The sequence below is a fragment of the Mytilus edulis genome, chromosome 14 (genome assembly GCF_963676685.1).
Source record: "Mytilus edulis chromosome 14, xbMytEdul2.2, whole genome shotgun sequence".
NCBI lineage: Eukaryota > Metazoa > Mollusca > Bivalvia > Mytilida > Mytilidae > Mytilus > Mytilus edulis.
Window position 1 is genome coordinate 61,086,344 of NC_092357.1, and position 26,142 is coordinate 61,112,485.

At 33.1% G+C, this 26,142-nt stretch overlaps 3 protein-coding genes across 3 annotated transcripts in view; all 3 read left to right on the forward strand.

Moving 5' to 3' along the window:
* LOC139503315 (E3 ubiquitin-protein ligase TRIM71-like) overlaps positions 1-20,394 on the forward strand; it is a 55,565-nt gene extending 35,171 nt beyond the window's left edge. The window contains exon 3 of the mRNA XM_071293081.1: positions 20,283-20,394. The gene's annotated coding sequence lies outside the window, so the exon portion shown is untranslated. The remainder of the gene's footprint in view (positions 1-20,282) is intronic.
* On the forward strand, positions 16,818-20,394 carry LOC139503316 (uncharacterized). Its single transcript, XM_071293082.1, has 2 exons — positions 16,818-16,881; positions 18,587-20,394. The coding sequence occupies exon 2, from the start codon at positions 18,968-18,970 to the stop codon at positions 20,279-20,281; it is 1,314 nt and encodes a 437-aa protein (XP_071149183.1). The 5' UTR covers positions 16,818-16,881; positions 18,587-18,967; the 3' UTR covers positions 20,282-20,394.
* Positions 20,395-22,191: 1,797 nt separating this feature from the next.
* LOC139504362 (uncharacterized) lies at positions 22,192-22,494 on the forward strand. Its single transcript, XM_071294436.1, has one exon. It carries the CDS (start codon positions 22,192-22,194, stop codon positions 22,492-22,494), a length of 303 nt encoding a protein of 100 aa, XP_071150537.1.
* The last annotated feature ends 3,648 nt before the right edge of the window (positions 22,495-26,142 follow it).

Here is a 26,142-nt window from a genome sequence, read left to right on the forward strand (position 1 = left end):
AGTTTGGAATATTTTGGATCAATTGAAATAAAAACGAAGTCCAGCAACGTTTCCTATCTCAAAGCGAAAGACCAACAAGCACAGTTTCCAGTCACATGCGCGAGGACCATAAATGACATAACTTTTATTAAACAGCAGCAAATAACTACAGATTGTGGGAATGTAAGAGGTTGTTGCATGTCAGTAAATAACGATTATTTCTTCACCAACTATTGCGAAAGAAAAGAGCTCAATGTTATTTCGGCAGATGGTACATTGAAATACAGAATGTCTCTCGGTCCTAGTTATGGGTTTGACTTAACATTTATCGATGAGACAACTATCGCTATCACGTCTGGACGGTCTAGTGTAAAGATCGGAATTGACATTTTAGACATTGCAAACAGAAAGAAAATTAAATTCATCAGTCTTCCTAATCGTCCATGGGGAATAACACGTGATCGAAACTTGTTGTTTGTCTGTGTTGATGGGCTTGGTATATATAAACTAAACACTATGGATTATACCTTAGCTGATGTGATCAAATGTTGAATGTCGTGTGCGTCTTACGTATATGTATTTGATGACAAGATATTCTACACTGACGAGTATGAAGAATGTGTTGTTTGTTGTGATCGTAATGGGAGACATGTTTGGACGTTTGAGGATGATTCAGTTTTCAAAACCCCGAGAGGCATCACTGTAGATAATGATGGAAATGTGATTGTAGCCGGACAGACGTTGTCGCATGTAGTCATTATATCAAATGATGGAAAACACCATAGACTAATTCTGACCAAAGATGATGGTCTCCGGTCACCGTCTGCTATTTTCTTTGATAAACAAACCAGTACTCTACTTGTTGCGAATACCGGTAAAACTGCATTCCTGTACAGTGTTACTCAAAATGATAAAAATAATATATAGTAACGAACATCACAAATCATCTGCTTTTTTCGTTGAAATAGTCAGTGTCATACCGCTGTTCAATAGTCATACATTGATTAAGCAAAACCAAATCCAGGTAACATACTAAAACCCAGGAAAAGAAAATTAGATTAACTTTAACAGGAAAACAACAGAACAACAATATCACTGAACTATTACAAAAGCAATCAAAAACAAACATAGAAACGAAATGTAGATAAAAACTGGCAGGATAACGTCTTTCTATATTAGAACATAAGACAATGTCGTTGCAATATCGGAGATAGGTAGATTACTCTAGTTAGGCATTTTTCAAATATTTGAAGAACGGTCATAATTAGTATATGAATTTTACTGATTTGTAAAGAAATTCAAGTAACGTTTGATATGGATGAGTATTGCGTGAAGATAGTTCTGTTTGTAAAGTAAAGTGAGACATTTAATAATTGTTTACACCTCCGACATATGCTTATAAATATTTTGAATAGTATACAAAATACAAGTTATACTATGTCTGATCTGCTTTTTCACGAATGTGACCTATCGAACTAGATTTATTACCGGGAAAGTACTAACATAAGCAACACAACCGGTGCCACATGTGGAAAGCATCTGCTAAGTACCCTTCCGGGGGCACACGAAATCACAATCCCAGATTTTGATGGGGTTCGTGTTGCTAAGTTTTAATATGTAGCGTTGTGTGTACTAATATTTGTCTGTTATTCTTTCAATTTGTTTTTGCCAAAGCGTTGTTCGTTTTCGATTTATGAGTTTGAATGTCCCTTTGGTATCTTTCGCCTCTCTTCTTTTTTTTAATAAGAATACATTAATTGGACTGAATATTTCGACTTGTCTATATTTGTCAATGGCTTACTAAGCATTATATTTTACATTATATCCAAAAATATCATAGAGGTTAATTTGTTGAGAAAAGAAATTGAATTTACCGTTTCCGTTTCGGAATAAAATAGATTGTACTTTTTTTCATTCGTTGTTTCGCTAAAATAAAATTTGACTCTTTTTCAATCGGTATTCCGGTAAATATTACTAGCATTATTGTCATGCGTTGTTCCGGTAAATATTAATTACAATATTTGGGTGGTTGATCCGGTAACAATAAATTGACTCTCGTCGTGACGTTGTTCTGGTGGAATATATTATGAATTCCTGCCAAGCCGTTCTTCTGGTAAACATAGAATGCACTCTTTCAAATCATTGATTAAGTCAACATATATTGTACTCTTGCCCGGTCAATATTCCACTAAGAATATATTTTCTTCTTGACCTGTTGTTGTACCTACAATATAGTATGCACTTGTCAAGTTGTTATTCCGGGGAAAAAACAGATTGTACTATTGACCAATCGTTATTCTGGTAATATTTTATTGTCCAATTATTATTTATTTATTTTTTTTTGGGGGGGGGGGGGGTGGCGGGGGGGGGGGGAAACAAAAGATTCGCGCATTACTTTGTACATAAGTTAGGCAGTTAATTGTCTCGTCAGAATTGTTTCACATCTGTCATTTCGGGGCCTTTGATAGCTGACAATGCGGTATGAGCTTTGCTTATTGTTGAATATAAAAAAAGAAGACGGTATGAATACGTCTAGTTTTCAATTTTGTGTCATTTAGTCTCTTGTGCAGAGCTGTTTCTTAAAGAAATTATGTACAATCATATTACACAATGAGAAACAACAGGACATCTGGACTTTTTGGATTTTTGGTTATATGATTAGACAAAATTTTTGAATAAAAAATATGATATACACTTTTTAAGAGTTTTGAAAAAAGTGAAAAGTGAGTATCTATTACATCCAGATAAAAATTTGAATTTGGATTGTCAACCCTGTATTCCTCCATTCCCAAAGTGATATTGAAAAAAAATCTGTTGGACGTGTTAGATAAATCTATACTTTTGACCAACAATAACCGAGAGTCGAGAGACGATAACATTTTAAGGGGTCTTTACAAAAGTAAAATCACAAAAATACTGAACTCCGAATAAAATTCAAAAAAGGAAGTCCCTAATTAAATAGCAATATCAAAAGATCAAACACATCAAACGAATGGATAACAACTGTATATTCCTGGCTTGGTACAGGCATTTTCTTTTGTAGAAAATTGGGCATAAAACCCGGTTTCATATCTAGCTAACCCTCTCACGTGTATGACAGTTGCATAAAATTTAATTATACTGACAACGATGCGTGAATATAACAAACAGACATATTAGGCAAAAATTTAAAGAAAGGGACAATACCGTGTTATAATCATAATCACTATAAAATAAACAAATATGTAATCAAGAAGCACATAAAGGCATATAGACAAAGCACAGTATCTAAAATAAAAGATACGAGTGCAATAAACTCATCATAGCTACAATATGTTTTACAATAGCACATTAACCAATGACGGGATGTATAAGTGCAGAGCCACGTCATATGTATCAAAAGACGTTTTGATTTTTCTATCGTTTACATAATGCATTATGTAAAGTCAAATGCAGCATGATAAAGTAAAGATTTCATTAGGTTCAGTCAAACAAATTTGGCCCTCGCCAAAAAACGACGGACATTGAACATTTATTAAATCTGAAAATCTCTATTTCTGTTTGAAAGTCTGTATCGCCTTCATAGCGTTAATTTATTTTTCTTAAAGAAATGACCACTTCGTGCCATTTTTTATTTAATTTTAATCGTTTCCTTAAATATTGTTAAGCGAGTTATTGTTTGATATGATAGTACGTACACTGTCGATCGTTTTACAATTCAAATCGGTCATGTTTCGTGGTATGTTGGACGAAACAAATATTCTAAAAGGACGTGGTGTGTGTGAATAACTAGATAAATAATTACAACCACCCAAGAAAAAAGCAACGTAAACATAGTTCATTCATTATTCACAATACATACATAAATATTAGAAATGTATGCTCGGAGTACTCGGGTATAGATCTATAGTACCGAGTATCGAATTCCAAAATGATACTCGAATAATCGATTTTCTGTTAGAATGTTTTTGCTTTTTGAATCCTAAACAGAAATTTTTTATGGAGAGCGCTTCCGTGAAAATAAAATGTAATCAAAATCAAAATATGTTTCGATTGTTTTCGCTTAATTGTAATTTTATATTCCACAGAATAGAGGTAGGCTATGTGTTTGCTATATCGTAAAATATATTTGGCGGTGTAGTCGGTTGTAGTTTGTTTGTGTTGACTGTTGCGTTGTCTCATATTTTTGGTGGAGGACTCAATCGTATGTGTAGTGTGTGGTATCTTATAATGTCCAATGTCTTCATTGATTGAAGTTATACTTTTTTATATTATAAAATAAAGTAAGCTAGATCTCAATTGAATCATCATTACAAATGAACATATCATACATAGATGAATATAAGTAAATTCAAAACTGCATTTCGAAGGATGATTTCGTTTGCACCACCAATGTTACCGCTATACTTTAATCAGTTTTAAATGAGTTATCATGGAAAAATAAATAACAATTAAAAAATAAAGAAATAATAAGTAATTGCCTCGTTCGTCATGTTTGTGATGATCAATTTGCAGTTTTTCTTTTTTTTTAAATGTTTGTTACTATATAATTACTGAAGATTGACTAAATACACTATTAAAGGGCACAATGCAGCCTGTGTCATAAGAGACAACAACCCGACCAAAGAGTAAAAAACAGCTGACAGAAGGCCACCAATGGGTCTTCAACACAGCAAACAATCCCGAACTAGGAGGCGGGCTACAGCTGGCCCTTAACCAAAATATATACTAGTTCAGTGAAGATGGACGTCATACTAGACCCCAAAATATATAAATGAACCAGACCCTCCGAAAAAACATACAAAACTAACAAAGTCCTGAGGCTCCTGATTTGGGACAGGCTGAAAATAATTTATAATATACTTCATTTTTCCTCGCATCTTTACAAATATGTATTCTTATTACTTTCCTGAGCAGAGATTTTAGAGATGAAAGAAAGGACAAAACGGAGATTTGCACCACCAATTTTCCACTTTGCATTAAACCCATTCAGGAAATGTAATCTTGCAGAATTAAACAATAAAGAATTGATTCAGTAATGCGGAATCATGGTTATAGAAGTTTCCTTCTTCTGTTCTAAATGATTGCACAATTGAATAAGAGAAGCTGTATCAATACATTATGTTCAATGGCAGCATGTCTTGCTCATTTCTATCTCATGCTTCACTACCATAAATGCTTGACAATAGAGGAAAATAACGTATAATATACTTTATTATTTCTTACTGTATGTAAACATTAATTGCTATTCTTTTCTCTTGTGCATAACATACATTTTAATTTCCGTCAATTCACTTTTGTCATTTTATTTCTATAAAGAGTTATAAGCCGTATAATAGACTTTAAAAATTAAAGATGTGCAGCTCTATTGGTTTTACACCGTTTTCAATCTAATAGGAAAATGAGAAATCATTGAACAATGATATACTACAAAAGAAATCAGTAAACAAATAAACAAATAAACAAACAATAAAATCTAATTATTCAGGATCAGATAATAAAGTATTTGGTTACAAAATCAAACGATTAATGTGACAATACTTCTAAAGGTATTGTCCAATTGGCCGTTTCAGAATCTAATGCATCCTGAGAAATATTTTCAAAAGCGTACACCAAAGCGTTTTGATTGGTTCAAAACGTTATAAACAATGGAAATTCAACCAATGACGTAACGTTATTTTCACTTTGGGGTACGAACAATGAAATTACCCATGATGCTTTAGATTCTGAAACGGCGAATTGTATGCATTCAGTTCTACGGTCACTTATTTACATTATACTGTGTGGTTTTAAGATCTACTGAGTAGTATCATAATTTTAATCAGGAGCATAACGTTAAATAATGTCTATTGTTATGTTCATTTAAAAAATGAAAAAAACAAAGCCTTTGCCAATCAAGTTTAAATACAAACCTAAATTAGAAAGTAACAGAAAAAGTGTTTCATTGGAATCAAGAAAAACAGAAAGTGCCCTTGTTTGGGATAAACGTATGTATATTATCGATTTCCGTAAACACTACACATTATTTATGAATAATATGTATTAGGACACTCGAATCCATACATCTTTGCAGTCAATAGGCATACATGCCATAACATAAAACATTGTATTCTAGAGGTTAAATGCAGAACAGAAAAAAGCAGTTAAAGAAAAACTGAGTGTTGTATGTCTATGGTGAATGTATGTTTACATAGTTTTGACCGCATGATATTAATTATTGTTAGATTAATCTATCATTTCTGCTTGGGTTGCTCACTTTAGTTTGTCAATGTAACGTTACTTTAAACAATGGTCATACTAGTGGGAAGTTCACTTAGGTATAAAGCCAGGTGTAACCCATCATTTTCTTAAGTAAATACCTGAAGAAAGACCGGAATATAGCAGTTATTTTTCTCTTGTTCCGTCGATTGATAGTATACGATTTTGTAAGTTTTTATGAACTTCACCATTTTTAATTTGCATTTAAGTTCGATATTTAGCTTATACATGTTTGTATGTTGGAGTTTCCATCCTATTTCAAACAAACATAACATATGAAGGAGAAAGTTCTCTTAAATGTCAAAAAAGAAGACAGAAATATAAAAGAATCGTCATTATTGTGAAACATGATACGTTATAGATAGTTGCATTTTTGGTAAAAAGTAAAATCACAAAAATACTGAACTCCGAGGAAAATCAAATCTGAAAGTCCCTAATCACATGGCAAAATCAAATGACAAAACACATCAAAAATGAATGGACAACAACTGTCATACTCTTTGTCATAAAAGCAACAAGGATTATAACATGTATAAGTTTCTGCTTTTAAAAGGAAACATTCGGAGGAGGATAAATAAAATGTGTAACATGTAAATGAAAATTTTACAGGTTAAGAAGTAAATTCCTTATATTGTATTCATATTTCATCGTCATCAGTAACACTTTTACCGAACGAGATGACATTTAGACAATTAAGTCACTTTGTTGATACTCGAGGCAAAACGTATTAGAGCTAATCAAACAACCACCTAAGTTCAGTGGGTAGACCTTGGTTCAGGGAGATAACTCTTTAAATCAGTTATGCGTTTGTAACAGTCAAGTATTGTCAATGAATTTTAAGCATTTACCTGAAACAGATTCGAAATAATCTTTGTATCCTAGAAGCTTAGAACATATTTATGAAAATGGCTGACTCAAACGTACTGATGATTTTAAGAGTTATTTCCCTTAACCTAGGTCTACCTCCTTAAATCCGGACAAGAAATTAGAGCTTTGCAGAGAATGATAAATAACTTGATCTCAACTATATTTTTTTTTCTCGATAAATCCCAGTCGTAATTAAACAGATCTGAACTGTTATATGCAACAATATATTTTGTTGTTTGTTTATAACAAAACGCATACGTCACAATAATAAAGGGCTGTCTTCATATACGAACAATCACATACACATGTTTATTTTGTATTGTAACTTTAATTTTTTGTTTCATCCTCTGTAGGCATCTATCTAAATTTATACATCCGCCTGCTGTTTTATACATAACAGACCATATAAAAAAAGAAGATGTGGTATGATTGCCAATGAGACAACTCTCCACAAGAGACCAACATTACACAGAAATAAACAACTGTAGGTAACCGAAAGTCCTTCAACAATGCACAAAGCCCGTACTGCATATTCAGCTATAAAAAAAAAACGAAATGACAATGTAAAACAGTTCAACCGAGAAAACTAACGGCCTTATTTATACAGTTAATTCGGTTTGATTTTTACTTTACTCTGATTTGATTTTATTGATTCAAACAAAAATGTAAATCTTTGTTCCCGTTACAATACATTATTATGTCCATTTTTCTGTTCAATAACAAGTTCACTGGTAAATTAAGATTTAAATCTTGTTCAGTCGTGGATCATGAAAACATAGACTACTCTCTTCATGCTCTTCAGGCAAAATAGTGTGCACTCTTGTCAAGTCCATATTCCACTGAAAAGATTATACTCACTTGTTTAGTAGTTATTTCGGAAAAAAAAACTCTAAACTTATCGTTAGTGTTGGCAAGCAACAGTTATTCCGGTAAGTTTTTTCCTGTAAAAATCAGGTTTTCGTTAGATAACTACCAACAACATGCAACTTTTAAACTTTCAATTTGATCTTAACATTATCTGAAAATAGAAACAATAAATTGTTCAGTAATGTTCAGTATCAAAGTAACTTTTCAGGCTTATCCATTATGGTTAAATTCAGAAATGTTTAAACAATATCGCTTGCTGTGTAATCAGTACTGTTCAGTAGCTTTTCAAACTATTAAGTATGATATCAATGTGTATTGAAAAATAAAAGATCCTTAAAAATTGAAAACAACACGTTTAATAATTCTATGCGTCCGGAGCGCTTTTCTGGATTCAGGAACGCTCAAAGCCAATTAATAGAAATCCGAAGATGTATAAGTACCGAAACCGTTGAAGAGCTATATGACAAAAATACCTAAAATAAATAGCCTGATTCATCTAAAGCCAACTTTGCCTGATGGAGTTGAAACCTTAGTTTCTTAATAATTTAAAATTTATAAACGGACAATTTTAGTAAAGTTTGTTAAATCATGTCAGTACCTAAGTACTGACTACTGAGTTGATGATACCCTCGGGGACTGAAAGTACACAGGCAAAAGTATCGACCCAGTGATGTAAAAATTTAAAACAACAAGTTTAATAATTCTATGCGTCCGCATTATCTGAATAGTACTGAATTTACAATAAAAGATAACTCTAAAAATTGATTAAAAGATTCAAATTGGTGAAGTCTATGCTCTGGTACAGGTAGATTGTATTCACTTATTTAGTGAGGTTTTTTTTCGAAAAAAACATATATATGGCATTCTTACACAGTCGCTTTTTGTATAAACATGGAAAGTTATGGTAACATAGATAGTACTCATGTTAAGTCGTTCCGGTAAAATAAGTTTTGTTTTTCTTTTTCTTTTCCGTCTATTCAGTTAAAACATATAGTACTCTTTTCAAGTTGTTGTTTAGAGGGATAATTTTAATTTTTGTCCAGTAGTTGTTCCAAAAAATGTCGATTTTCGTTTTGCCCGAACGTTGTTTTTAAACTTTTCCAGTTAAGGTAGCAATACACAGTTAGAAGTTTAGTTTCGCATTATGGCCTTGGTGAATTTGTTAAATATGAAAGTTTTCGTACAATAAAATTTATTATTAGATAGTTGAACAATATCATAGCCTTCGAAATGAGTTTATATGAACATGTAGATGGGTTTTATCATGTTTAATAGGCCATTTTTCTGTTTGACAGTCCGTATTTGACGCTCAATCTTTTCAATTCAATTTTATGGAAAAACGAGCAAAAAGGCATATGATTTTTTTTAACCTCTTGATAGATAAATGTCTATGGTTTCAGGAAAGGTATCCCTTTGATAACTATTTACACCACTGGGTCAATGCCACTGCTGGTGGACGTTTCGTCCCCGAGGGTATCACCAGCCCAGTAGTCAACACTTCGGTGTTGACATGAATATCAATAATGTGGTCATTTTTATAAATTAACTGTTTACAAAACTTTGAATTTTTCGAAAAACTAAGGATTTTCAATAATGTGGTCATTTTTATAAATTAACTGTTTACAAAACTTTGAATTTTTCGAAAAACTAAGGATTTTCTTATCCCAGGCATAGATTACCTTAGCCGTATTTGGCACAATTTTTTGGAATTTTGGATCCTCAATGCTCTTCAACTTTGTACTTGTTTGGCTTTATAAATATTTTGATATGAGCGTCACTGATGAGTCTTATGTAGACGAAACGCGCGTCTGGCGTACTAAATTATAACCCTGGTACATTTGATAACTATTTACACCACTGGGTCAATGCCACATGTCGGTGTTGACATGAATATCAATAATGTGGTCATTTTTATAAATTAACTGTTACCAAAACTTTGATTTTTTTTTTTAGGATTTTCTTATCCCAGGCATAGATTACCTTAGCCGTATTTGGCACAACTTTTTGGAATTTTGGATCCTTAATGCTCTTCAACTTTGTACTTGTTTGGCTTTATAAATATTTTGATATGAGCGTCACTGATTGAGTCTAATGTAGACGAAACGCGCGTCTGGCGTACTAAATTATAACCCTGGTACATTTGATAACTATTTACACCACTGGGTCAATGCCACTGCTGGTGGACGTTTCGTCCCCCAGGGTATCACCAGCCCAGTAGTCAACACTTCGGTGTTGACATGAATATCAATAATGTGGTCATTTTTATAAATTAACTGTCTACAAAACTTAGAATTTTTCGTAAAACTAAGGATTTTCTTATCCCAGGCATAGATTACCTTAGCCGTTTTTGGCACAATTTTTTTGGAATTTTGGATCCTCAATGCTCTTCAACTTTGTACTTGTTTGGTTTTATAAATATTTTGATATGAGCGTCACTGATGAGTCTTATGTAGACGAAACGCGCGTCTGGCGTACCAAAGTATAACCCTGGTACCTTTGATAACTGTCTAATTGATTGAAATTTTCATTTGGACCGCATTTTAGAGACTTTTGTGACATTTACACCCCCTTTTTTGTGATATTTTGTATCAAATGAAGGCAGATTGTTGACATGGTTACACCACAAAAGTGATTATACTTCACATTTTTAACCATTGAAAATGAAATCTATGGAAGATGCTCTTTACAGAAATATACACATGCATAACACAAATATTAAGCCTCATGTATTAGATGGGAGGAAAGGTGGGTTAAAAATCATGAGTGTCAATTTTAAGATTTTTTCCTAACTGTGTATTGCTACCTATTGTTTGTTTCGTGAAGTCGTTGTTCGGTAAAATAAAATGTGATCTTGTCCTTCAAATGTTTTGGAAAAAAGATTTTCCCCCTATCAATACGATGTTCCGGAAAAAATAAACTACACTCTTATCACATCGTTTTACCTGTCTACATATATTTTATTACTAGTATTATACAACGGTTGAATATAAAACAAAATGCAATGCACTATTGCCAGGTCGTTTTTCTGGTAAGCATAGATTATACTCTTGTCCAATTGTTGTTACGGTAAACATGGATTACATTTATAAAGAAGTTGTTCGTGTTAAATTAATTGTACTCGTGCCTGTCGTTATTTTTTAAACAAATATTTTCAAGCAGTTGTTGCGGTAAACATAGATTTTCGTCTTCACCAGACTTTGTTCCGTAATATATAGATTTTCCTTTTTTTTCTGTGAAATTGATTACTGTTGACGAACTACGAAAACTACTGGGCTAAATACCATTAAACTTCAAATGAATGTTATTATGTCTATAAACTGTATCCAAAGTTTTGATCTATCAACAAACATGGCTGATATAGCTATAAAAAAGGGGGGACACAAAAGACATTTTTGGCTTATGTCTCAAAAACTAATAGAACAAAGTGAAATGTAGTTAACGTAATAAATTGGGTCATGAACCTATAACTGGATAACTGTCGGAAAGAGTTTATGTCTTATTTAATTTTAGTGTTTTGGTTATTTTCTTTAATATTATAATAGATAGAGAGAAAGTATAAATTTCAATTAATGTAAATAAGATCTACAACTAAGTTAACATGATCAAAATAGTCAAATGACCACTTCAGGAGAGAAAGGGTAAATGACAAATTATTCAACAAAGTAAGATCTACAAGTAAATCAAATGCCAGAAACTGATATTGCAGGGAAGCGATATCAGGCTCTCCTCGTGTTTCCTTGTCTAGCTACATCAAGTGAATTTGAAAATCGTGATATTAAATCACCGCGACGTGGACGTATAAAGGTGCAAAATAAGGTATGCCCGAAATTAGGTATGTTTAATATGGTAAATAAATGCAGTATGTGGCCATGGATACAAAATTATATTTCACCAATTCGACTGTTGAAAAGTAAATCTATGAAACATTCCTAGAACAAACATATGCCTAGTCATGATACAATCAGTTTGATTTTTTTTTGTGTTAACTTCTATGTCATTTGGTCCGGGGTCGAGAGTTGTATCCTTGACACCTATACCACTTCTTATTATTTATATATTGATTCGTTCCATTGATAATTACATATCTTCATATAATTGTTTTGAATGATCAAAGATATAGATTCATTACGTATAATGAAGTTATGCCTCTGAAATTAATGGAATTTTTGCGCAGTTTTAAGATTTCTATAGTTACTCACTTATGTCAAATACCAATAATTTCTTGTAAATGTTAAAAGACCAATCACAATCTTCCGATTTCATAGGCTTTTTTTATTTACTCTCTTAATTTGTTATTTTGTTATTCTTGTTTGTTTACAGAACATCGTACGCTCGGGTGTAGATAAGCGTGTGTGAGAGTCGATTTGTTTTCTTTCGCGGCAGTATTCAACCAAACAAATAGTATGCTGTAGTAGTAAATAGAGTTTACCCAGTTTATCATTTTAGGGACGTTTTAAACATTGTTATTTGAGCAGGCGGTTTGGATAGTCATAAAACCAGGTCTAGCTCACAATTTTTTTCCCTGAAAATGTCCTGTAACAAGAAAAGAATATGGCAGTTACATCAAATAATTCGTTTCTGTGTATGGTATACTAATGTTGCCTTTATTGACATACAGTTGTCATGGCTAATGTTCGTGTTTTATATCTGTCATCTTGTTTAAACCTTGATAATGACTGTTTTAGCCTATGCGTTTATATGAAATCTGTATTTTTCGTTTTTGTTTTCTTATATGTCTAATTGTAGGGCGAATTGTGTTGGTTAATGTTAACGTGTATTGGTGGTTTATTTTGTGCATTATTTCGGGGAGCTTGGTTTATGGTTAGAGTCCTGTATTTCGGAGGAGTCATGTGTTGGTGGTTAATGGATTCCGATATTTCGAGGAAGTTTGGTGTTGGTGGAGAGAGTGTCCTTTTCCGGAGGGGTCGGTTGTTGGTGGTTTATAATGTCTAATAGTATAAAGGGGTTGTATGTTGATGGTAGGTTTTATATTATACTTCGTAGTGGTAAGTGGTAAGTGATTTCCTATAATTGGAAAAATCGGGAGTTGGCATTTGGTGTTGTCGGATTAGTCGGGTATTGGTGTTTATAAGTGTCTGATATTTCGGAATAGTCGGTTGTTGTTGGTAAGCGTTTTCTTATATTGGTTTTTCTTATAATTTGTAGTTAGTGCTGTCAAAGGAGTCGAATGTTGTCTAACTGTTCACAGGAGTAGAGTGCTGACGGTAAGTGTTGTCTTGCATTATAGAGGATTATGTGTTGGTGGTTAGTGGTGTCCAATATTTTGGAGGCGTCAGTGTTTGGATTAAGCGTTTTCCTATGTTTCCTAGTGTTGATAGTTAAGTGTTATTGGATGAATAATTGTTGGTGATAAGTGTCATGCAATATTACGGAGTAATCGGACGTTGGTGTTAAGAACTGTTTGAAGAGTCGGGGTTCATTGTAAGTTATACTGAAATGAACATCAAGTGTGGATAACATTTTGAGAGATGTTTAATGACAAAAATGTCAGATAGGCATTCTTATATCATTATGAAAAAAATACTCATACATTTGATACATTTTTAGGTATCACCATGGCTACAAATACAACACTTTTTGGTCCATGTTCCGAACGACATGTAACCAAACCATCAAAACACTGGTGCTTGGAGTGTGAAGAAGCCATTTGTGATGACTGCCAAGATCATCATTCAGTTCTAAAAGACACACGAGTTCACGAACTTATACCAATTGCCAAGTACAAATCTCTATCGACCTTCATTTCTAATGTACAGCAGTCGTGTAACTTTCACAATGAAAATTATCAACAATATTGTATTGTACACGCGTTACCTATTTGTTTTAAATGCGTCAAAGAACACCAGAAATGCAGCGTCATACCTTCACGATGTCACCAGTAACGCTAACACATCTGGGCAGTTAGAAGATTTGGAAACAAGACTGGTGGACTTATTACAGAACATTGATAGAATAAAGAAGGACCGAAAAGCTAATTTAACTAGTATTGAAGAAAAGACGGACCTTCTTCTTTCAGAAATTCAACAAATAAGATATCAAACTAACAAACATTTAGACAAACTTGAAAAAGAAATAAAACAAGATATAGATATAAAAGAGTGTAAATGCAAGAAGAATATTCAGAATATCCTATCGTCAGTTAAAGAAAAAAAAACCTTAATGATAGAATATCAGACCAATCTTCAAAGCACAAAACAACATGCTTCAGATCTTCAAACATTTCTAGTGATGAGAGATATTGAAGTGAAGGTTTTTGAAAATGAACAATATTTGCAGTCGTTAATAGAAACCAATCAAATCGAGCAGTTCGATCTTGTAATTAAAGTAGATCCAAGGGTGATTAGTATCTCAAATAGTTTGGAGAATTTTGGATCAGTAGAAATAAAAACGCGGCCGAGTTGCATTCGTCTAATCAGAGCGAAAGCCAAACAAGCACAGTTACAAGTTAAACCAACGAAGACCATTAACAATTTAAATTTGATTCTTCAGAAGAAAATAACAACAAAAGGTGAAAATATAAGGGGTTGTTGCATGTCAGTAAATGGTGATTACTTTTTCACTGATCATTACTATGAAAAAAACGCGCTTTCTGTCTTTGAATCGGATGGTACATTCAAATACGAGATAATGCTTGATCCTAGTTATGGGTTTGACATACTAGTAACCTTAATCGATAAGAAAACATGTGATATTACATCCGAAGCATCCCGTAAGCACCTCGGAATCGACATAATAGACACCGATTACAGAATGGAAAATAAAATTGATCAAACTTCCTGCTTGCCACTGGGGAATCACATGTGATCAAGACTCATATTTTTCTGTCTTGAAGGACGTGGTATATTTAAAGTAAACATTGAAAATTATACAATGTCTCACGTGATCAGTTGTAACTTACCGGGAAGTTCCTATGTATCTGTATTCGACAACAAGATATATTACACTAACCACGATGATAACAGTGTAGTTTGTCATGACCATACTGGATCACTTGTTTGGACTTTTAAATATACTTCAGCGTTGCTACTTCCTAGAGGCATCACTGTTGATAATGACGGTCACGTGTTTGTTGTCGGAGAGGAATCGTCGAATGTGGTCATTATATCAAACGATGGAAAATACCACAGGCAAATTCTAACAGACAATGATTGTCTTTGTGGTCCGTCAGCTATTTTCTTTGAAAAACAGACCAGACAAATTCTTGTGGCGAACACAAATGAAACTGCCTTTCTTTACAATGTCACTTAAAAACTGTTCTGTCTTGAAGGACGTGGTATATTTAAAGTAAACATTGAAAATTATACAATGTCTCACGTGATCAGTTGTAACTTACCGGGAAGTTCCTTTGTCTCTGTATTCGACAACAAGATATATTACACTAACCACGATGATAACAGTGTAGTTTGTTGTGACCATACTGGATCACTTGTTTGGACTTTTAAATATACTTCAGCTTTGCTACTTCCGAGAGGCATCACTGTTGATAATGACAGTCACGTGTTTGTTGTCGGAGAGGAATCGTCGAATGTGGTCATTATTTGAAAAACAGACCAGACAAATTCTTGTGGCGAACACAAATGAAACTGCCTTTCTTTACAATGTCACTTAAAATCAATATGTTTTATATGACTTCAAGTTTTGAAATACAATAGAGGCATCACTCTTGATAATGACGGTCACATGTTTGTCGGAGGGGAATCTTCGAATGTGGTCATTATATCAAACGATGGAAAACACCACAGAACAAATTCGAACCACAGCCGTTAACACGTCCATTCCAGTCCTATGATGTCTTGGTCTGGTTATTGTCTGGTTTAAGTGTTAATTGATGTTTCAAATTCCGCTCACCATAGACAGAAATTTATATATAAAGAAGTTTTGTAGGTTTTTTCACTCAGATGTAAAATGTGTGAATGAGGTTCATTGACCGTCCTTTAATTCTGTAGATTCTTTATCATTTTTACTCCATTTTCTATCAGCCAACTGTTTTCCATTTTTTTAATATTTGGACAATTTAACTCTATTCTGTAAATTGTTTGCACTTAATGTCTATAACTCTCTAAACTCAACCAAGATCCTTTAATATGTTATAACTTTTAATAAGAATTGAGACCTGCATCGGCAGACAAGGTCATACAACAATCGGTAGTGGTAAATAACGCAAAACACATTTCACAAGACGGCTAAAACGAAAATCACAATTCGCATTGAACATTTCAACCGTTAAAGTAATAACACAGCAAACATTATAAAAGTTTTGCCTTGTATGATGGATTTTCATAAATTAAATGAGTTATATGATAATCGTGAATTGGACAGCAAACAAACATTACAGTGAAAAGATGAAATGCAGTGGTACATGTATTAGGTCAATTGTAATATTTTGCGGGAAAACGTTTCGCTTTTAAACTTAAGACTACAAATCTCAGTACTGAATACTTACCAGGTACCAGGATTATAATTTAATACGCAAGACGCCCGTTTCGTCTACATAAGACTCTTTAGTGACGCTCAGATCAAAATAGTTATAAAGCTAAACAAGTACAAAGTTGAAGAGCATTGAGGACCCAAAATTCCAAAAAGTTGTTGCCAAATACGGCTAAGGTAATATATTCCTGGGATAAGAAAATCCTTAGTTTTCAAAAAATTCAAAGTTTGGTAAACAGAAATACATAAAAACATCCACTTCCAATTCAATAACAAAATATGATTTAAATAAATGAGTAATTATTTGTCATTTTTTAAGAATTACTCAAGAGAAGTATGTAACTCACAAATGTTCTTCAGGTGAAATATAAAAGTTTGAAGTGTTTCGTTTTTAAAGGTACTTAGTATAATCATGTGATATACACTAAGGAGATATTAAATTACGTTTTATTTCCTTGTTATGAAGGTTGATATTGGTTTCAGGTAAGATGATCTAAGATTAAGATTTCCATTTCATATTGTATATACATTTTTGACATATTGCATTCGAAAGTTTAATAAAAGCTGTTATGTTCTAGAGATAATAGGATTCTATTGATATAAACTTTTTTCAAAATGTTTGTCTGGTTAAGTATGTAGGGACAATTTTTGCATGGTCATGTATTAAAATGAAAAATAACACAAAATATTACCTTAAAATAGATGATTTGATAATTGTTTGAAAGCAATTGAATTTATTTGAGCAGATAGATATGGTATCATTAAATTTTTGTTTTATAGTACAGCAGATTTGATTTAAAATTATCGATCGTGTCGATACAACATGTAATACGGGCAAGGTCAAATATGCTATTTATCTGTTATACTGAACTAAGCAAGTCTTGCACTGTTTTTTACGATTAGGTGAATTGGACTTATATTTTTTAGCATTATACTCGGTATTTATTTTTTTCTAAAACAAAGGGTATAAAGTGTGAAATAAACTGCAATCAACATAAAGAGTAAAGCCGATGTCTCAGGTTATAACGGCAAAGTTAAAATGCTATTGATAAACTATACTTAACTAAGCAAGTATTGTACATTTAATAAACATCTGATTGTAATTTATGATACTTCTAAGCCGTAAGAGAATTAATCACTCAAGGACTGACTGACGGAAAGTGTGGCAAACTTTAAATTATCTGATAAAAGTAACTGTTAGCTTGAGTATAGTGCCAACAAATCAAATTATGAAATCTTTTAGGTGTGTGTCTGTTTTCGTAATTCTGTGATTGAAATTAGCACTTTTTTTATTGTGTAGGCCAGACACGTTTTGTCTACAAAATACAAAAACCAGTGACGTTAAAAAAAGTAAAAAAAAAAAGAAACAAACAGAATTGAAGTGCAAAGAGGACCAAAAAAGGTCAATAGTTTTCACTAGCTAAAGAAAGTTTGAACACAGAATCAGTATTTAAATCATATTAAGGAAACTATTTCCAGAGTCGAATATTTTAGCATTTTATTGGTTTCAAATTTGAAATTTTGAGATGTCACTTCAATCGTTTTAGAGTTATGACCCTTTACAAATGGAAAAAAATGCTGATTTTGTTTTTATTTCGTTCTCTTTTATTAGTTTGCAGCAAACAAATATTATGAAACTTATATATGCTTATTACCACAAAACACTGATCCTGTTTTAATTTTGGAGGTGTCACTCTAAACGTTCTAAAGTTATGCTCCTAGAATTATGCACATTTACAAATGGAAAAATTGTTGAATGTTTCGTTTTAGTTCGTTAACTTTAGTTTGCCTCTGTCTAATGTTATAAAACTTATACACAATGCTTATTACAACAATACACAGATCAAGATGGAATGTTGTTGGTATCACTTTTACTGTTCTAGAATTATGTCCCTTTACAAAAGGTAAAATTGCCTAATTATCTAAGGTATTGGTTATTAGTTTTGTCGGAAAAATCAGGTCTTGGTTGTAAGTGTTGTCGAGGGAGTCGGGTGTTTATGGTTAGTGTTGTCAAAGGAGTCTGGTGTTGGTGGTTAGTTGTGTCGAATTTGTTTTGGTGTTGGTGGTTTATATTGTCGAAGCGGTCGGGTTTTGATGAAAAGTGTTATCTAATAAGACTGAGGAGTCATATAACAGCTTCGTATTCATGATGTTATGATAAAAATATATATATTGATACATATTTCAGGTTATCACCATGGCTACTAGTACAGCTCTTTGTGGTCCATGTTCAGAGCGACATATAACCAAACAATCAACATACTGGTGCTCGGAGTGTGAAGAAGCCATTTGTGACGACTGCCAAGAACATCATAAAGTACTCAAAGCCACACGAAGTCATTAACTCATACCAATTGACAAGTACAAATCTCTTCCGTCCTGCATTACTGATATACAGCAGTCATGTACCTATCACAATGAAAAGTATCAACAATACTGTGCTGCACATGCGTTACCTATTTGTTTAAAATGCATTAAAGAACATCAGAAATGTAACGTCATTCATATTGATGAGGTCATAAACAACGCTAAGACATCCGAGCACTTTCAAGATTTAGAAACTAGATTGATGGACTTATTACAGAACATTGATAAAGTCAAGAAGGACCGAACGGCAAATTTGAGTAATATTGAAGAAAAGAAGGAGCGACAACTTGTAGAAATTCAAAAAATAAGAATTCAAATTAACAAACATTTAGACATACTTGAAAAAGAAATAAAACAAGATCTTGAGAAAAAAGTGAGTCAATGTAAAAATAATATTCAGAAGCTGTTATCAGAAGTAAAAGTAAAAGAAGACTTGATAACAGAATATCAGAACCATCTCCAATCAGTCAAACAACATGCTTCCGATCTTCAAACATTTCTTGTGATGAGAAATATTGAAGTGAAGGTTTTTGAAAATGAACAATATTTACAATCGTTGGTTGAAACTAACAAATTGGACCCAGTAGACCTGACTTGTAATGTAGACCCAGGGGTGCTTAGTATCTTAGATAGTTTGAAAACTTTTGGAGCAATTGAAGTTGACAAGAAGTCGAGTAGCATTCGTTTAATCAGAGAGAAAGATAAACAAGCACAGTTACAAGTAACGCAAACAAAGACAATAGCCGACGTGAAGTTGATTCTACAAAAGACAATTACAACAGGTGGGATGAATATTACAGGTTGTTGCATGTCAGTTAATGGCGAATTTTTCTTCACCGACTATCACTTAGGGAAAAGGCTAAATGTCATTGCTTCGGATGGTAAATTCAAATTTAATATGTTGCTAGATCCTAGTTATGGGTATGACATAACAATAATTAATGAGAAAACAATCGCTATCACATCTGGATCTTCTAGTGAGCACATCGGTATTGACATACTAGACATCGAGAGCCGAAAGATTATAAAGTTCATCAGCCTTCCTGGTTGTCCATATGGAATAACACGTGATCAAGACTCATTGTTTGTCTGTGTTGAAAGACGTGGTATATATAGAGTAAACACCTTGGATTATACTACCTCCCACGTGATACGTTGTAACTTATCAGGATCGACTTACATATCTGTATTCGCCGAAAAGATATACTACACTGACTGGTATGATCACAGTGTAGTTTGTTGTGATCGTAATGGGTCACATGTTTGGAGGTTTAAAGAAGAATCAGTTTTAAAAAATTCGAGAGGCATTACTGTAGATAATGAAGGAAACGTGTTTCTTGTCGGAGAGCACTCGTCGAATGTGGTCATTATATCAAACGATGGAAAACATCACAGACAAGTTCTGACCAAAGACGATGGTCTAATGAAACCGAGTGCTATATTCTTTGATAAAAAGACCGGGAAACTGCTTGTTGTGAACACCGGAAAAAATGCTTTCCTTTACAGTGTTACTTAAGGTGATTAGAATTGAAATGTCTCATTCGTCTGCTGTTTTCTTTGATTCACAGAAATTTTTGCTATAAATATAAGAAGAAGCATATTATTTCTTTAAACATTTTAATAAATGTAAACATATAAACAAGAATTTAGCCATATTTGCAGATATTTGAACACCCTTACAAACAGTTCTGGATCCGCCACTGATTCTTGACCAAAAAGTCAGTTATTTTATTTTCGTATTGTTTTGCAATAAAAAGTAAAATAACAAAAATACTGAACTCCGACGAAAATTCAAAAAGGAAAGTCCCTTATCAATTGGCAACATCTATCGCTCAAAAACATCAAATGAAAGGATAACAACTGTCCTATTCCTGACTTGGTACAAGCATTTCGGTGGTAGTGAACCGTAAAAGAATACATGGATGATATTGGAACTTACTGATGCTTTAGATAATTTTCTCTGAGTGTCGACACAGGAGTGCAATAAATTGGTTTTTAGATTATTGTCAGTTAACTTAATTGGTAAGTTAATTAGCTGATAATTCCTTGGATTTATTACATGTATTATCTGAATGAACGCATGAATCAATGGAATGGTCTAGCGTGTCGAATGCAGTGTAAGGCAATTTGGTAACACGATATCTAAGTAGCATGAGATCGCATAACTGCGAGGGAAGAACAAAACATTTGCGAAAGCAAATTTACAGATCCAACATTGTTGGGCTAATGTTTAGACGAATTATCTTTAACTACACGCATGTGTGAAATACTACATGTTAGTTTCAACTTGGAAAACATATTTCCACATAAATAATTGCAATAAATTTGCACAGTTTTTCTAATTGCATACTATTTAAAGAATGTTAAAAAACATTAAATGTAATCCTAGGTAATAATGTTGAAAGTTTTACGTCAATACATAAATGGGTATCACTCTTCTCTCTATTCCTAGTAAAGTTTTTTGCAAAATCCTAATTTCAAGAATTAAAACAGCTATAGCCAGAACACTGCGACAAGAACAGACAGGTTTTAGACAAGGACGAAGCTGTATAGACCACATATTTGTCCTCAGAAACATCCTCGAACAATGTGCAGAATGGCAAAGAAAAATAATCAACTTTGTAGATTTTGAAAAGGCTTTTGACAGCTTACACAGACAGGGATTATGGAACATCTTAAAAAGCTATGGAATTCCTGACAAAATAATACAACTCATCAAAGCCTTCTACGACAACTTTAAATGCACTGTAGACTCTGACCCAGACACTAGTTTTTTGGTATAATCTGGAGTGAGGCAAGGATGTCTGATGTCATCTCTCTTGTTTATCATTGCAGTCGACTGGGTGATGAAATCAACAATGTCAAATACCAACAACGGAATAAGGTGGACACTCACTTCAAACCTAGAGGATATAGACTATGCAGATAATCTACAGTCCCACAAGCACCATACACCATAACACCTTACACCATACACCATTACACCATACACCTTGTACCATTACACCATACACGTTACACCTTTACACCATACACCTTACACATTACACCATACACCATTACCCATTCTATCTTCACGATCCGAAATTACCCATATTGCAATTAAATTTCCAATATTCAGATTATAATTATTGTTTATGTTTACAATTTGAAAAAAATAAATAAAAAGAACTTGGTTTTCAACTAATGAAATGTCGTACACTATCATTCACACCATTCCCGATCACACGTTACACAATCACACCATTCCTCATACACCATTACTCCATTCCCCTTACACCATACACCATATAACCATACACCTTACACCATTACACCATACACGTTGTTTTGGGAAGTTTACACCATCCAAGGGCTGTAGCATTAGTATCCCATACTGAAAATCAAATGAAAGAAAAAACGGAGAGATTAGAATAGAATGCCAGAATGATTGGTTTGAAAATCAACTCTAAGAAAACACAAATAATGACAGTAAACATGCTTAATACACCAGACATCAAAGTAAATGGAGAACAACTGGAATTGGTACAGTCCTTCACTTACCTAGGTAGTGTTGTAACATCAGAAGGTGGAGCTGAACGGGACATCAAAACCAGAATTGGCAAGGCAAGATCAGCCTTTCACAGACTAAGAAACATCTGGAAAACACCATCAATCAGAAAAAAGACCAAACTGAAATTCTATAACAGCTGTGTAACATCAGTTTTACTTTATGGAGCTGAATGCTAGAGAATCACCGAAAAAGACATTAACAGGTTATCCAGCTTTCATAACACCTGCCTACGTAGAATCATGAAGATATACTGGCCAAAAAAGATAACTAATGACGATCTTCATAAGAAAACAAAAAGCCAAGATATTGAAACCACTCTGCTACAGAAAAGATGGAGATGGCTTGGTCATGTCCTAAGAAAACCACAAGGAGATTTGACCAAAGTTGCATTAAGATGGACACCAGAGGGGAAAAGGAAGAGAGGACGATCAAAAACAACATGGCGTAGAACAATAGAAACAGAAATGAAAGAGAGAGGTTACACCTGGGGAACTATTGAGAAAAAAGCAGAAAACAGAGAGGAGTGGCGGCAACTTGTCCTTGTCCTATGTGCCAAAAGGTATAACAAGGACTAAGTAAGTAAGTACATAAATGGGTTTAATTTTGTGTTTCAATTTTGTAGATGTTTTCTAGATAGTACTAGAGTATCGCTCGGTAAATCCAACGAGTACTAGATTAGTTAATATTTACCTAGTATGTTAGTTCCCTAATAAATAAAAATACATGTTTTTATGAAAATATTTAAAACTTAAAAGAGTATATAAAAATTGAAAAACATGGACATGCTTATCTCTATGCTGGTCTTGCATATTTACAGATATAACTAGATTTTTGGAATGACACTCTATTAAAATTACTGATTGGTTACCTTGTTAAAACCAGTTGTCCCTGTTTCTGTTTCACAAACACTCGTTTAACGACCATGTTTATTTCGTAAAGTAACAAATAATAATGACCAAACAGTAAACTCCCAAAAATACTGAACTCTGAGGAAAATTTAAAATGGAGAGCCCAAACTCAAAGGGCAAAATCAAAAGCTCAAACACATCAAAAAAATAGATAACAACTGTCATTTTCCTGATTTGGCACAGGCATTTTCTCAGGTAGAATAGACAATAAGTTTTTTCTAATTCAACAGAATACAAATTATATTAATAGGAATGAATATGCGTGTGCTGTTCCGAAATGTGATCATGACTTTTTTTGTTAACACTGGAAATTTTTTAAACTCATTTATATCATTTTTATATTGTTTGCAATGAATTTCAACCTTGATATATATTTTACGCCATATCGAATATACATATATAACTGCATCACTAGTATGTGATTAAATTCAATTGAATTAGATTGTTCACCTGTCCAGTCCTTGTGCGGGTTAAGGTTCTATATCATGCAAGAATCTGATGTTCAGTAGTTGTCGTTTGTTGATGTGGTTCATAAATGTTTCTAGTTTCCCTTTTTTTAAACAGTTGGTTGTTCCGTCTGAATCGTTTTACACTAGTCATGTTTGGGGCCCTTTATAACTTGCTGTTAAGGGTGAGCCAAGGCTCTGTGCTAAAGAGCGTATTTTGACCTACAGATGGGTGCAGTCCTAACCTGTACAGCAAGTTAACTTGATTACCAGTCATTTGGACTGGTCAAAGTTAACCTGTGACCGAACTTAGGACTGCTCTGACCAGTCCTAGGACCAAAATCTAGTTAACTTGAAAAGCGGACTTGGTCCTAGGACTGTTTTTATGTCTGCCAAAAAGTTAACTTGGAAACAGGTCCGCTATTGATATAAGTTAACTTCGGAACCAGTCCTGTCATAAAGTTAACTTCGGAACCAGTCCTGTCATAAAGTTAACATAAGTTAACTTCGAAACCAGTCCTGCCACAAAGTTAACATAAGTTAACTTTTGCTTTGACAAATCCGATCAAAAGCAGACCTGTTCCCAAGTTAACTTTTGACTGGTCTGCTTAACACTAAGTTAACTTGTAACCAGGACCGCTCTATTCGATTTTTTAAAAATATTTTTAATATCTTTGTTTCGTAGTGTAAACATCGTAAATAAAGTAAAATTAATACTTCCGTTTTATAAACATTATTAAATACAAAATGAATTAGTTGAAAATTAAGTACCATAAAACTTGCTTGTAAAACAAATTTATCTGTGATCTGACAATCTATCAATCATAAAAACAATCTTGGTTACAATGATAACGGGCACTAAATATATATATATTCCAATACCTATCAAATTCAACCATATTTGCACTTTATCATGTATATCTTTGGAAAGAAGTATATGTGATGTTAGTTGTATACGTCCTTGTTAGTGATACATCCTTGAACTATGCAGTCACAATCTGCAATAGTTTAATTCATTTACACACACACATGACTACAAATTTTTGTTCGCATAAATTTCGGGTGCCAGCATGTCCTCCTTTTATTCAAAACATTGATACGTAACAAAATTTCAGTAGTTTTGATACGTCATGCTGATTTGTACATAATAAATTATTTGACCGCATTGACCAAAACTGACCATGTGTGCACAATAATTTGTAAATCTATATACCCGCAAAGTAAAACAGCCATATTTTTTATGTCAGGATTCAATGTATGATACAATGGATAGCAATATTGCAATATCATAAGAACAAATTTTTGTTTGCGCATAAATTTAGGGTGCCAGCATGTCCTCTTTTTACTCAAAATACTGATACGTAACAAATTTTCAGTAGTTTTGATACCTCATGCTGACTTGTACAACAAAATTTTTGGACCGCATTGACCAAATGTGCACTTTAATTTGTAAATTAAATACCCGCATAGTAAATCAGCCATATTTTTTTATGTCAGGATTAAATGTATAATACAATGAACAGCAATATTCTAATATAATAAGAACAAATTTTTGTTCGCATAAATTTCGGGTGCCAGCATGTCCTCTTTTTACCCAAAATACTGATAAGTAACAAAATTTCAGTAGTTTTGATACCTCATGCTTACTTGTACATCAAAATTATTTGACCGCATTGACCAAAACTGACCATGTGTGCACATTAATTTGTAAATCCATATACCCGCATAGTAAATCAGCAATATTTTTTATGTCAGGATTCAATGCGTAATACAATGGACAGTAATATTCGAATATAATAAGAACAAATTTTTGTTCGCATAAATTTAGGGTGCCAGCATGTCCTCTTTTTACTCAAATACTGATACGTAACAAATTTTCAGTAGTTTTGATACCTCATGCTGACTTGTACAACAAAATTTTTGGACTGCATTGACCAAATGTGCACTTTAATTTGTAAATCTCTATACCCGCATAGTAAATCAGCCATATTTTTTATGTCAGGATTCAATGTATGATACAATGGATAGCAATATTGCAATATAATAAGAAGAAATTTTTGTTTGCATACATTTAGGGTGCCAGCATGTCCTCTTTTTACTAAAAAATACTGATACGTAACAAAATTTCAGTAGTTTTCATACCTCATGCTGACTTGTACATCAAAATTATTTGACCGCATTGACCAAAACTGACCATATATGCACTTTAATTTGTAAATCTATATACCCACATAGTAAATAAGCAATATTTTTTATGTCAGGATTCAATGTATAATACAATGAACAGCAATATTCCAATATAATAAGAACAAATTTTTGTTCACATAAATTTAGGGTGCCAGCATGTCCTCTTTTTACTCAAAATACTGATATGTAACAAATTTTCAGTAGTTTTCATACCTCAAGCTTACTTGTACAACAAAATTATTTGATCGCATTGACCAAAACTGACCATATGTGCACTTTAATT

Bases quoted from the DNA above. Each gene is read 5' to 3' on its own strand.
- LOC139503316 (XM_071293082.1), top strand. From the start codon at position 18,968: ATGGACTTATTACAGAACATTGATAAAGTCAAGAAGGACCGAACGGCA.
- LOC139504362 (XM_071294436.1), top strand. From the start codon at position 22,192: ATGATTGGTTTGAAAATCAACTCTAAGAAAACACAAATAATGACAGTA.